The sequence below is a fragment of the Neocloeon triangulifer genome, unplaced genomic scaffold, assembly GCF_031216515.1.
Source record: "Neocloeon triangulifer isolate White Clay Creek 2 clone unplaced genomic scaffold, ASM3121651v1 ptg000003l, whole genome shotgun sequence".
Classification (NCBI taxonomy): domain Eukaryota; kingdom Metazoa; phylum Arthropoda; class Insecta; order Ephemeroptera; family Baetidae; genus Neocloeon; species Neocloeon triangulifer.
This window is the reverse complement of record NW_026775546.1, coordinates 9,764,983-9,778,311: the sequence shown is the minus strand read 5'-3', so window position 1 is coordinate 9,778,311 and position 13,329 is coordinate 9,764,983. Positions and strand designations below refer to the sequence as shown.

The 13,329-nt window shown below is 34.3% G+C and overlaps 2 protein-coding genes across 3 annotated transcripts in view; one reads left to right on the top strand and one right to left on the bottom strand.

Moving 5' to 3' along the window:
* LOC132192517 (cytosolic carboxypeptidase 6) overlaps positions 1-13,329 on the bottom strand; it is a 56,443-nt gene that overhangs the window by 718 nt on the left and 42,396 nt on the right. Inside the window, exons 4-11 of the mRNA XM_059612512.1 lie at positions 8,324-8,418; positions 5,811-6,027; positions 5,386-5,515; positions 5,190-5,304; positions 1,081-1,192; positions 799-890; positions 584-694; positions 19-131 (exon numbers count right to left, since the gene is read on the bottom strand). Of these exons, the coding sequence (XP_059468495.1) occupies positions 19-131; positions 584-694; positions 799-890; positions 1,081-1,192; positions 5,190-5,304; positions 5,386-5,515; positions 5,811-6,027; positions 8,324-8,418 (985 nt within the window). The remainder of the gene's footprint in view (positions 1-18; positions 132-583; positions 695-798; positions 891-1,080; positions 1,193-5,189; positions 5,305-5,385; positions 5,516-5,810; positions 6,028-8,323; positions 8,419-13,329) is intronic.
* On the top strand, positions 1,924-4,716 carry LOC132192519 (uncharacterized). Of its 2 annotated transcripts, none has more exons than XM_059612513.1 (8): positions 1,924-2,056; positions 3,080-3,301; positions 3,359-3,460; positions 3,520-3,615; positions 3,674-3,779; positions 3,974-4,029; positions 4,080-4,194; positions 4,333-4,715. In XM_059612513.1, exons 1-8 carry the CDS (start codon positions 1,961-1,963, stop codon positions 4,602-4,604), a joined length of 1,065 nt encoding a protein of 354 aa, XP_059468496.1. In that variant the 5' UTR covers positions 1,924-1,960; the 3' UTR covers positions 4,605-4,715. The 2 variants fall into 2 exon arrangements, with proteins under 2 accessions (XP_059468496.1, XP_059468497.1); XM_059612514.1 differs by having other exon boundaries at positions 1,936-2,035; positions 4,333-4,716.

Below are 13,329 nucleotides of genomic sequence, written 5' to 3'. Positions count from 1 at the left end.
TTTTAATTAAAAGGATACAGGCATCTTCATTATACGGCACAATTCCTTGGTCATTTGAGCGTTGGTAGCCGTAAAGTGAGACTTCTAAAGTGTAGCAATTCACAGAATCCTTTAGCAGAGAACAGATGTACCTGAAAATTTTTTTGTGGTATTAAAAATGGGAATAAAAGGCTTAAATAAATAAAAATTAAGCGTGGTCCTAAATAAATACCAGTTTTCTAAATTCTGATTTTCCAATTCAAAATCCAAATGTGTTTTATATTGCTCTTTTAATACACCACTTATTTATTTTAAAATGTTTTCCTGCTCCATATAATAAAAATTTGCAACAATCTACTCTCACACCAGATATGAAGAATTCAATATTTTATTGAATCTTAAAATTATGAATTTCAAGAGAATGTATAATTTTCAGTTTACAATAATGTAAAAGTAATTTTCAACTGGGACCAAATTATTTAAGTAAAAAATTTGGCTGTTTTTTATTCTTTGTCATTGTAGAATCAAAAACCAAAAGACGAGAGGCGAAATGCTTAAATTTTCAAATTCACCATTATTAGCTCAAGATTAATCAATCTCATACCTTCGTGCTGTTCCGGCCTTGCTAGAATCCCGATTGTACATCGTATTGGCCTGACAGAAATCCTCAGCGTTCTGAGCAAGCAGCTTTTGATAAACAATGTGCCGCTCATATCTGCATTAACGAATAACAATAAATTTGCAAATTTAATATTTATGCAAATTTTCAGTAATTTTTCACATCTTCTCTAAAAAGAAGGAAATAAGAAGAAACAATACCTGTACACGTCCTCATAGGTGTTTCCATAAATAAAAGCACCGAGTAGGCTGGAGTGCGCGTGCAGATCAATGACAAAATCTAAGTTGACGTTCTGGTAAACACAGACGAAATTTGAAACTTAATTGAGCCTAATTTGTTTGCTTAATTTAGCCAACAGTATGATCAAGATACAATTTCAAATGCAAGTAATTGGCACACGTGCCAAGCAAGTAAATTGGAAATCCGAAACTTTCAATCATTTTCATGGGAAAAAAGTAAAAATTTATTTCTGAAACACTTGCCTTGTCGTTGTCAAGCTCCTGCAACATCTGCAGAAGGGTGTGCAGAGCGGGATGAGACCAGGGAGAGCTTTGGTGCCAAGTTCTGTTCAGGTCACATCCCATCACGCTCGATCTGTTCAAAATATAATTCTAATAAAAACATTACATAATTTATAGGTAGTCAAATAATTGAGGTTAATGCAAAAATAAAAAATAAAATGGGTTTTATTTTTTTCAAATAAATGAAGTTTAAAGCTGACTTTATGATTTAAAATTATGATATAATTTATTGAAAATGAGACTTGTTGGGCTTTCTAAAATATATAATATATAATATAAATATATAATATAAGAAGAAAATATTTTTTACTGAAGATATGCATTATTTCTTAAAAAAGAATGAGTATTCAGTGTAAAATGCCTTAAAAACCTGCAGGTATGTAGAGAAGGGATTGAAAATAAGCAAAAAGTTCTTGAAATGAAAAACGTTCCTGTTTAATTAATGATGTCAACTTTTTAGAAAAAGAATTGCATTGAATTTTGAGTAGAACTTGTAACATTGGACAAAAATAATTGAAAATATAATAATGCCGCTAAGTAATTGCCACCATAATAATGTAATAACGGTTGGGGTGCATTACCAAGCGAGACGTCAAGTGACTCTCTGGCATGCTGTTTAAGTTGCGTATCACGAGCGCTATCAAATATAATTTCGGTCATTGCAATTGGCAATATAGAGAAGGCCGTCGAATCAATATATAAGAGCCTTTTTCTTGAGTGTTCCTTTTCAATTGGCGCGAGTTGCCTGCATGCCAATAGAAAAATTAAGTGCCAACTTCCTGTAGGTCACTCTCGGAGAAGTCGGTCGGGGAAAAACGCCAGTAGCATCTGGACAAGAATCATGAATAGAGCAGCGAGGATTCTAGCGCTGCTCTGCGCAATTTGCATATTCGCTGAGGCGCTGAATGAAGAACAGGTGATTTATCGATACATTCGCGTAAGGAAATTTTTATTTTCAAAATTAAAAAGTAGAATTTTATTTTTATGTTGTTTTGGAATTTAATTTAAAATTTTAATTGAAAGGTTATTTTAAAGTATTTTATTATTCATATAAAAAATTTTACTGATTATTTTTTATTCAATTAAAAAATTATGAATATTTATTGAAAATTTGTACTTTCAGCTGCGTAATGAAATTTTTTTAATTTAATTTAAATTATTACTTTTATAAAATCCATTAATTCATATTATTATACCTAAAAAATGCAATATCAAATTATCTCCCGTCAAATTATAATATTCAATTAAAAAGTTGCCAACTATGCAAAAGCTGCATCTGGCGTGTTCGGACCGCAAAATTAGCCTGGAATCTGATTCAGAGTTGCGTGACGCTTTTCCCTGCTGCGTCGTCTGACCGTGAAATGGCCTGCCACCCGCGTTGCACGGGCGTATTGCGGCACAGCATCCGTCTCTGAGCCAGGCGCGCCCCCGGGCGAACATTTCACGCGTTCCTGAGTTTCCAGCCGGCGCTCTTCCCCCGTCTAATTGCTATTCACTAGGAAACATAAAAACGAACTCGATTCTTCAAAACTGGGCTCGCTAATTGAATGACATAAATTTTACACTCAATTTGAATTCAATTTTAAAAGAGAGTAAAATTTTATTTTAATTAGAATTTTACCTTAGAATACAAATAATCGTCATTAGAAAGGAGTTGAAAGCTGCGATGCAAATTAAATTTAACTGACGTTAGATAATTATAGAGACTTTGTAGATTTTAAAATAAAAATTAGACGTGAAACTTTTATAATCGATCAACATATCATTGCAAATTTTTAGTAAATAGCATTGTTTAATTTAATTGATTATAAAACAAAAATCTGATCGGCTTTGGAAAGTTCTAGCAGATGTTTTTTTTTTTGCAATTTTGACGAACATAAAAAAAAATTAGTACTGTTTTAATCCACTGAATATTAAATCTATCAATTTTTAGCAAGAATTATTAATGATATTATTTCAGGAACATACAATGGAACAAACAGATAATGTGGAAACTGAGGGTCCTCCCTTTATGCCGGAAAACCCCAAAAGTGAAACGGAGCTGGATATTCCCGAAAAGATTGAACCGATCGAACCTGTTGAAAGCATAAAACCACCTCAGGTGGAACAGGAAAATTTGGCAGATATTCTGCGAGAAGTTTTAAAATCAAACTCTGAAGATTCACAAGCGATCATAGAAGCAGTAATTTTCAATAAATAACAAAAAATATTTATATTTTAAATTCTGCAAAAAAAATAGGCTGTTAAATCGGCTGCCAGCCAAATTGCAGCTCAGGTTCAAGATAAAATGGAGCAAAGATTGAAGAGGATCGAAACACAAGCTGAGGAAAATCTTCTCAAAGTATAATATAGACACCTGCATTTTGTACTAATTAATTTAAATTTTTGATGCTTATTCAGTATAATGGAATAGCAATGTACATGGCTGAGAAATTTTACCTGAAGGCGAACAACGTAGAAAGGAAAATTGCCAAGTCACTCGACTTGATTAATGAGGTAATTAAGCCACTGAAAATTTGTGTGTGCCCTTTAATTCATTTCTCGCGTGAAAAAGATTATTCAGTACCAAATGACGAAGGGCGAAAACGATAGCTCGTCAGAGAGAAACTCAAGTAAAAAACAGATGGCGATGAATACGAATTTCAACTGCGAGGGATACAGTGAGTTCAACAAATATTTTAAAGGGCTCTTGAATTTGATAAGGAATAATGGCTGAAAAAACAAGCATTTAAGGTTTAACTTGTTTTTGTGGACACTCCTGTTTAATCAATTACGTAATCATGCAAATTTTGCAATCATAACATAATTTCAATTTCAGCCATGAAATGTAATGTCTTAAAAATTTTTATTTTAGAAAAATTGGCTTTGATGAAGGTCAGGTACGGAAAATACTACATCAGTGAAAATATGGTAACAAAATTGTTATTAAACTTTGTATTAAATATTAATTTTGAAAAAAGACGGATTGGTTTGGGGCCAAGGAATTCTGTGAGACGCATGGAATGGAGCTGATCAGTTTTGAGAGAGTGAGCGAAATGAGGTCCATCTGGCAACTGGCGGATGCTTCTAAAGAGTGTAAGAATTTAAAAAAAACAAATTACTTTCGTAAATCTTGTGAAACGTTTTAGTTTTCTATTTTCAATCCATTAAAATTTTGCATATATAAGAATAATTAATTAATTTCAACTTTTTTGAGAGTTTTGATCTTTTCAGTCATGGTATCGTACTGGACGTCTGCAAGTGACATTGGATACGAGAGGGAACAGTTCCACTGGCGCAACGGGGACAAAATTGAGAGCGAGCTGTGGATAACCGGAACCCCGGACCCCGTGTTTCTGAGCAATGAACACCAGCCGTCGTGTGTGAGTCTCTTCATTGGTCGATTACGCGCGACCAGCTGCCATTATCAGCGATACTTTATTTGCGAGGGCCTCAAACACGACAACAAAGCAGCTGCCTTTAATCACAAGATCACTGGCGAGTAGTGAGAATTAAGACGCCCAAATTGCAGAGCCTTTGATCTTTGACGGAATAATATAATTGCACCGAAGATGGCGAATAAATCGTTTCATAAGTACAAAGGAAAATATATTAATTATTATTTTTAAAATAAAAAACAATAAAAAACAATTTTCAACAAGTTGAAGCGAGTTAAAATTTGAATTTTATAAAATTATGTTATCAATCTAACCTAGTTTTAATGATATATAAACAGAATACAAGATATTCTGATTATGCTTTTTATTAATCATGTTTCAAGTTTTAAATTTACTTTTGAAAGCTATTATTTTTTAATAATTCTTTAAGACAATTAAAAATTTTAGAGTAAAACTAATAATCATAATTATTTACCGAGTAAATTCAATACTTAAAAGGCCCCGAAATTTTTTTTTACAAAGTCTTGTTAAAATTAAAATTATTCATAAATCAATTCAAGAAAAATTATTAACAATAAGATTTGACACTTTTATAAAGTTTAACTTTTTATATTTGCCGGCATTTCATAGCGCTAAGATTTTCCTCATTAAAAAATCTCAATAAAATTAAACAATTATTTAAAGTACTCTTACCTGTAGTTGCCAAGATAAACGCCATCAGGGTTCAGCATGGGCACCACATGAAAAACGACGTATTCCCGTAATGCGAGGGCGATCGGATGACTACTTATCAAAAAGTCAATCAAGCCTGAAAAATTTTACATATATAAGTTTTTCTCTAAATTGCGATTAAGGTTATGAAGATGAAGGTGGTTAAGGAAATAATTACCTTGACAAACAAACGAGGTTGGTGACTCGCCAGGGTGAACTCTGCTGAGGATGAAAACCACGCGCTGCTTCCGACCTGCCTGCAAATTCTGGGTGTGCGTGATCGTCAGCATATCAATACTACGTTGTTGCTGAAAGAAAAAAAAATTAAATATCCAGGTACCTTAAAACCCATTTTTTTTTATTAGATTAAAAAACATTTTCAAGATTGATACAATACAAAAATTGTAGTTTGAATACTAATTAATTTGCAATTTCAATTACTTTAAAATAATTAGGAAAATAACTATTTATTGCTTTTTTTTATTTCTTTATATAAACATAAATAAAATTTAAAAGTGGTTTACAATATTTTCTAAACCAAATTTTGTTTTAAACTACAGCTTTAATTAGAATTTATTCTCATTAAGTTTCATAATAGCTTACAAGGCTGGTGGCAATTTGCTGGCGGCGCAAGAAATTGAAATTGCGCCTCTCAAGCGCGTCCGCGTGCGCCTGACATCGCGAGTATGAGTACGGAAAGCTCAGGGCGAACTGGTAAACGTCCTCTTCGCGGTCAAAGCCAAACGCAAACGAAAGTATGAAGTGGTTGTGATGCTCAGGAGATCGGTAGTAATACACGTGTTTGCTCGACATTCGCTGCCTGAAACAGACACAGACATGAAATGATTATATTGCTATATTTTTACGCCACAATCTAAATTTGACACATGAGTTCAAATCTTGCAATTAAAACAATAGAAAAGAAGTAATTGGTTAATAAGTGAATTTAAAAGTTGCAAAGTTAATTATAGTCCTCGCCCAATTTTTTAAAGTGCTGACGTTGGAAATGTTTTAGTTTAGAGGTTCTCTGCAATGGTTCTAAAATGGCTCGCAATTGATCACATTTTACGCAATTAGCTGATTAGTAAGTTTTGGAAGGAGTTTCAGAAGCTCCATTTCCCCAGAGACGGCGCCGTTAACCCAGGCAGATAGGTAGACTTAATAAATTATGTGAGCTTAAGTTTGAAATTGTTTTGAATATAAAGGAAGAGCAGAACTTTTGTGTTGTTAGATCAAATTTTGAAAAGGAAGTGTTTTAATTATTTATATAAAAAATATGCTGTGAAAAATAAAATCAGGCCAAAAACCAGCCGAGTATGTGTTAGAAGATTTTGATGCTATTAACTGGATAGTGCAATGGATTGTTTTCGCAATTAAGTTAAAAATTAAGCACTCCGGATAAAAAAAATTTAATTAAAGGAGAAGATTAAAATTTCATGTAAACATTTTCTGAAAATTCTTAATAATCTAATTGTAAGAACCGTGTGGTAGATAGGCAACCTGCACAACGCAGAAGACAAGAGAATTGTCTGGATTCATTTAAAATATTTATCCATGGAATTCTCACTACCTGTTTTTTTTCGAGCAGGTAGGATTTTTCAAATCTGTGCTTGAACCAAACAGGTGCTTAATGGCAAATTTTATTTTTTTAAGTTTGGTTTTTTGAAGTTTTCCAAAAGTCAAGTCCAGGGTTTGTTTGAGAGCTCAAAAAAATTACTTAGTTTCAAAAGGGCAATATTTTGCCATGGTTTCGCTCTTATTATCGAAGGAAAATAAATTATTCCAAAAAATTTTAACGCATTTTCATTTGATGATAATTAGAGGTTTTTCACAACTCGGTTTTCGCAGTTTTACAAAATGAAATAGTTTTTATATATTATAAAAAAACGCGCTTTTTGTCTTTTGTTTGCATTTTATTTTTCGTCATTTGAAGCAAAAACAAATCTTTTTGCGAAATTGACATTTATGTTAGATAGTTGTGCAACGAGAGCACGCAGAGTTTTTCTCACTTTTCTTTGCAGGCAAGAATATATATTTGAAAGTTACCAGCGACATATTCTAATTTACAGCTGCGACGGTGTTACGGTCTCTCTCTCGCAAGCACCTGCCAGCCACGTGTAATTTAAAAGTTTGCTGTTGTACATTGCAACATTAGCGCGCGCGGCGTCGCTCTTGCCCCCTCGGCTGCTCGGCTTGATTTATAATCGCGTGCCGCCTCTCGTCTGCATACTTATACACACCTTTTCCTAAATTAGTTTTCCCTAGCTATTCCCTTCTTAGCGCACCCCTTCGCCAGTAAAAGATGTCGCGCAAGAGAATTTGCCAATACAGCTTGGCTGCTGCCGCTTTTGCCGAGAAGAAGAAGAAAAAGTCCCGAGCCGGGTAGGAGTGACTTAAGTGCCAACTGGGTGCGGCCGAGACAAAAACCAACCACTCACGCTAGAACACAAGCAATTCTTCTCTGCCTGTTTGTCCAAAATTTCCCATTTCTCCCCTTGGAAGTGACAAATTCGGTGCAATTTTCTTGATAAAATTCATATTTTTTTTTTAAAGGAGAGCCAGCAGCGTGTTAAAAGTGTCAACACCGGTTAAAATTTGCCTTACTAAAAAATTACGATATTTTAAAATTGCTTCCATTATATTACTCATCTTGGGAAGGAAAAAAGCACACCCAATTTTCATGAAATATTGTAACTAAGATAAATTAATATAAAAATGCAACTTTTTATTTGCTCTCCAACAAGCCTATTTTGATTTTATTGTATTTTTTTGTCCTAGTTTTTACTGAAAAATTTATCAGTATTTAGTAACTTTAATCAAAGTCTCATTTTTTATTCTCAAAATCAGGTAGACTAATTTAAACCTCACCAGCAAACGCACTGGTTTCGTCTTGTCGCCGAGCATCATAAGTAATATATTCTCAATGCAGCAACTTTTTTATGGACAAATTTGGCATAGTTTAGCTAAAAAGAAATAAACCCATTAAAAAATAACAATAATTCCATTTTATGTTTTGCATCCATATTAAAAAAGCGACCAAAAAATTAAAATTATTTTAAATTTTTTGGTTATTTAAAAAAGTTATTTAACTTTTTCCGTGATATAATGAAACTTACCATTTTGGCCGACTAGTTGATCTGACAATTGGAGTCATGCCTTCTCTGAACAGGTTGTTGGGCTTGCTCAGATTGACAATGTTGAAAATAACTCTCTGGAATGAAAACGAGGCTACATTTTAATTCATTAAATCATCAAAAATAATTTTTTTTAAGCATATTAAAACTGAAGAATAAACTGTTTTTTTTCTTTATAATTTTTCAGCTTAGGAAGCCTCCCTAGTGATGATTTACATTATTAAATTTGGAAGTAGACAAACTTTTATGACTGATTGACTGAAATCAAATTTGAAATTCATGGGTCGAAAATTTGAACTTTTGAAAGGGGTTTATCGGGTCAAGTTAACTTTTTCTCAGCAACAAACATGTCTTAACATAAGATCTCTTTACTTTATTTACAACAATAGGAGCCAGTTTTGGAAATTATTGGAAACAAATTGAAAATTTTCAACCAATATTGTTGTATTGACTTAATTGACTTGAGTTGACTATGTTGATAAGAGTCACCAAGGGAAGTGTTTTCTGCAATCTTGAAATAATTTTCTTTTTTAGTTAAAAAAAATTAAAAAATTATTCATGGAGAAGGCATTTTCATTTGTATTTGCCCACATTTTTATCACAAACAAATAATTCTTTGGACTTTAATCTTTAAATATTTCATTTTGATACAAAATTTGTACAATTCTTCTTTTGAAAAATTGCATTATTTATGAAGACAGCGGGCAGATAAATTACGTCCTGTCCTAGCTGGAGACATCTGCAGCTCTAAACCTTCCTCGCGCCACATGGCCGGTCAAGAAGGAATTTATTTATTTTTCTCGCCTGCTTTTTTGCATGACTGTTGCGAGCCAGGCAATATAAGCAGCCGAATTTGTATGCATGCCGAGCGCGACGAGTTATGCAACATCAGCTGCTGCGTTTCGGCGCAAGGGGTAGTTCGATACATTTGTGAGAGGGTGTGTTGGCTGCATGCAGAATTCCGGCCGTGCGGCGTGAGAGGCCCATTTTTCACTGCCGTGTCGCTGAATAGGTGCGCGCCCGATGCAGGGGAATAATTAATTATTGGTGTCGCTCTTTGCTGGCGTGGGTAAAAAAAGAGGAACGCGTTGCTGCTGCGGGGTCGAGGGTTGATGTTCCACTCGTTTTTTCCTCCTCCCTTGCCTGCATCTTAAAGTATAATATGGTTTCCACCCGGAAAGTTTCACTTCGCCAAATGAAGCAGGAGAAAGAGAAAGAGGCCCCCTATCAATGTGCCAAAGAATTTTCGCGCGCCAAGCTGTCAGCGTCTGTTGCTCGCAAGACTTGAGAGCAATGCTTAAATGAGATTGAAAAAGTTTCGGAAAACCAATTAAGTGAAGAAAAATAATCAAAGGTCTTCGCAGTTTCTTTTTTGTAAGTTTTATATATAATAAGAGAAAAGTAAAGTAAAAATAATTATTACATAGCAAAATCTGTCAAAGCGAAATTGAAAAATAAGAGAATTCACAAAGGGTATTTTCACAAGTTCACAAGGAATCTGCTGAACGAAAACTATTAATAAATTTTTATTTTGATTCAGTTTCTAGTTCAAATTTTGTTATACATACATACAAATATGTTCCATTTATTGTTAAAAAGTAAAATAAGCTCTAATTGTTTTCCACAAAATAATCATAAATATTAGAAAAATTATTTTGAAATGAATTTCTTTTTATTGAGAAATTAAAAAAAGGAGAAAAACTGGCATAAAAATATTAATAGTCTATAAAATTTTTGAACAATCTGCATTGAATGTGGGGGGTCTCTTGGACTGAGATATATTTTACTATCCCAAAAGTTTCCAACCATTTTTCCCATTATTGGGTAATGGCTTCCGCTTGGAAAACTTTGATAGCCCATAACACCCTCAATTTTTGTCCGAAAACAATTTTGCTAAGACCATTTGAATCATCACGCTGAGCTTGAATAAAATCAGAAGGATGTAATTTTAATTTTAATGTCTCAAATAAAAATCTATAGGAGCAGAATATTTTATTAAAATTTCTTTTGAATAAATCAAGGTTTTGTCAAACAAATTAATAAAAATTATTTGACGTTTCCTACAAACTTGATTAAATCCTAAATGTTGAGCCATTTGTTTCGATCGGAGAGAAAGAAATCAGTGCCACTGGGAAAGGGCACCAGAAACACAAATTAAAGAGAAGCGTCGAGAATTGGAGCGTTTGTATTCCGCGGTGTTATCAGAGGGAATGATTTCGTGTCATTTTGGCGCAACCGACTGGAACTGGAAATTACTGGCTCGGTCGTTCGTTTGGTCGACTCGTCGTCTCGCACGCTCCCTCTGGTCGTTTTTCTTATTTTGTCTATGGGGCCTCCTCCATCTCGTTTCATTCCTGTGCTGCTCACGCGGGGCGCGGCGCCGAGTGCGTGCCCTGAATTGGAAAGCTCCCTTCGTCTTCACTCTTGCCATCAAAGAAGTTAAGAAGAGATGCCTTAACGTAAAGGAAGAAGCCGTGTCAACCCCGCCAGTACAATTTGCACTGCGCAGCGGTATTCCGAGATCGGGATGTTGGATTGTAGTCACTTACACTGATGGACCGAATATCACATAATCGACCACCCAAATAAAAGTTCCATAAAAGCTGCATAAAAGTTCCCCGATCTCAATTTGATATGAAAAATTAACTTGGTTAAAAGAACAGTTGAAAAATTAGTTCAGAATTTCTCTAATATCTGTGCTGTATGTATTGTAAATACAAAATAAATAAAAAAATTTGAATTTGAAAAAATATTAAAATTAAAAAGTTTCCAAAAGATCTCATTATAGATACTTAGGGGTGAAATAATCAAAATTGTTGAGAAATGAATCTCACAATCAATTATTAATTAATTTCTGATCTATTTTTGGGGATTTTTTTCCAAAATTATAAATTTAATCAATATCAACCAGACACCCATAAAATAAATCAATGAACATTGAATTAAGTTTTTTTTTTCTTTTTAAAATAAAAACTAAATTACTTCCAATTAATAGTTCCGTTTTTTTTTTATAAAAAACTTTGGTGTTTCAGGGGAAGCTAAATTTTTTTCCATCTCGAGCTCCGAGGTGGTCCTGCGTATTTTTTTTTATGGTCCCAAGAATACCAGCCCTCTCGTTTTAGCACATATATGCAGTTTGAGAGGAGCCGCCTCTGTCGTTGCATGACCACGCACATTACATGGAAATGCACACACCAATAAAAACCGAATGACCTCTCTCCAAGGAGAGATCAAGTGGATGTGTGTATGTATGCGTGGTGTGGTGGATCTGGCAGGGGTCGCCGCGGATTTATATGACGACACGTTGCCTTGCAGGTGATATGATAAGACTTTATACTTGCATTAAGTAAGAGACAGCAGTCGCACTACGTGATGCAGTAAAGTTTCTGCAAGACAGGGGCAGGCACCCGCGCACGTTGCGTCGTAAACTGGGTAAGCAGAATTACGACCTTTCGCGCTCCCAGACAAAGTTCGGCCTCTCTTCTTTTTGACAACTCGTCTTTTTTCGCCACGTTTTTGCTATAAATTTCAAATTACGTTTTACTCTGATTGACAATCGCCCTCGTTTTGTAATTCGCAAAAACTTTAAAGCCAAAAATTGCAATTTTCGTGAGAAATAATTTTAAAACAAACAAAAATTGAATTTTGAAAGAGAACTGATTAAATTGGAGTCTTTTATTTAGTTGATAAATTTAAATCGTGCTTAAATTTTTCATAATTTTTCAATGCATCTGAATGGGGAATAATTAAACAAATTATATAAAATTCAAAATTTTTGACAAAAATATGAAATTGATCATCAAAGGGAAATTTTGAAATATTTTATGACGGTAATTTTTAATTTTAAAGAAGCGAAAGCTTTTCCTTGATGGAGCTCATTTAGTCAAAAACTCAAACGAGGAAAGCTTTCTTTCAATTCCACATTTTGCCATGAATCAGCCCTAAAACCCTCAGGCATAAAATCCTTCTAAAAAATTACAGAGACGCCTTCTAAAATAAAATAAACCATCATCAGTCAAATTTCCTCTTGGTGGTTTTTAATTGCGCACTTTCATTTTATTATTCTCAACAAGTGAAAAGAAAAAATTGTGAAATTTATTATCAAAAGGAAATTTTCAAATGACTGCTGACGCTAATTAATTTTAACAAAAATTGTCATCTTTTCCTCGATTAATTTTTTATTAAAAAAGTCCATCAAGGAAAAGTTTACTTTAAATTTCATATGCCATGAAATAATCCTAACCCCAGGCTAGAATCCATACAAATTGTATTGACGCATTATAGTATTTACAAAGACAATTCTTCTGCATCTCTAAATTATTCAATGCGTTTTCGGATTCTGATATTTTTTTACAATAGAAAGGAAAGTATTTCTGAAGGAGATTTCATCTGAAAACTGTATATTAGTTTCAAATGAAGGAAACTTGAGAAAGCTGGACCGTTTAATTTGAGTTTTCCATTTATTTGAAATTGAATGGCGGCACATGGCAGGAAGAAAGAAAGAAAGTTCTCCCCTTGGAGGATAAGCAGCAGCAAAAAGAAGAAGTCTCTGGCGAGAGAGAGGAACGCCCAAAAGAGAAAACACACGCATTTACCCTCAGCGAATCTGTGCACAGCCGAGTGTAAAAATCCCTTGAATTACGTCCTGGCGCTGCCGAGGGCTTTCTCGAGAATGGCGATAACCTCTTGGCAGCGACGGACGTGCGCAAGGGGCCCGTGAATTCCATTTTTCACAGGCATTGAAATCGACGACGCTGATTGACACCTCCTCCTCTTCGGCATTACGGATTTACTTTTTTTTACGACAAGTATTGAGACGAAGCACGGTTTGCGCAACCCTTGGCAAAATATTGTAAAATGTCACCGAGATGGTATGCAAATCCGAAAGTAGCGAGAGTCGATGGGCCCTTAAAACAGAAAGCCCTAACTTGGATTTGCTGCAGCTAGTTTGCATAAAAAGGCCATTGTCGTGAGCGCGCGCCGCGAGC

Coding starts and splice junctions, on each gene's coding strand:
- LOC132192519 (XM_059612513.1), top strand. CDS start 1,961: ATGAATAGAGCAGCGAGGATTCTAGCGCTGCTCTGCGCAATTTGCATA. Junction 3,302..3,358: donor CACAAGCGATCATAGAAGCA/GTAATTTTCAAT, acceptor CAAAAAAAATAG/GCTGTTAAATCGGCTGCCAG. Junction 4,195..4,332: donor GGCGGATGCTTCTAAAGAGT/GTAAGAATTTAA, acceptor TGATCTTTTCAG/TCATGGTATCGTACTGGACG.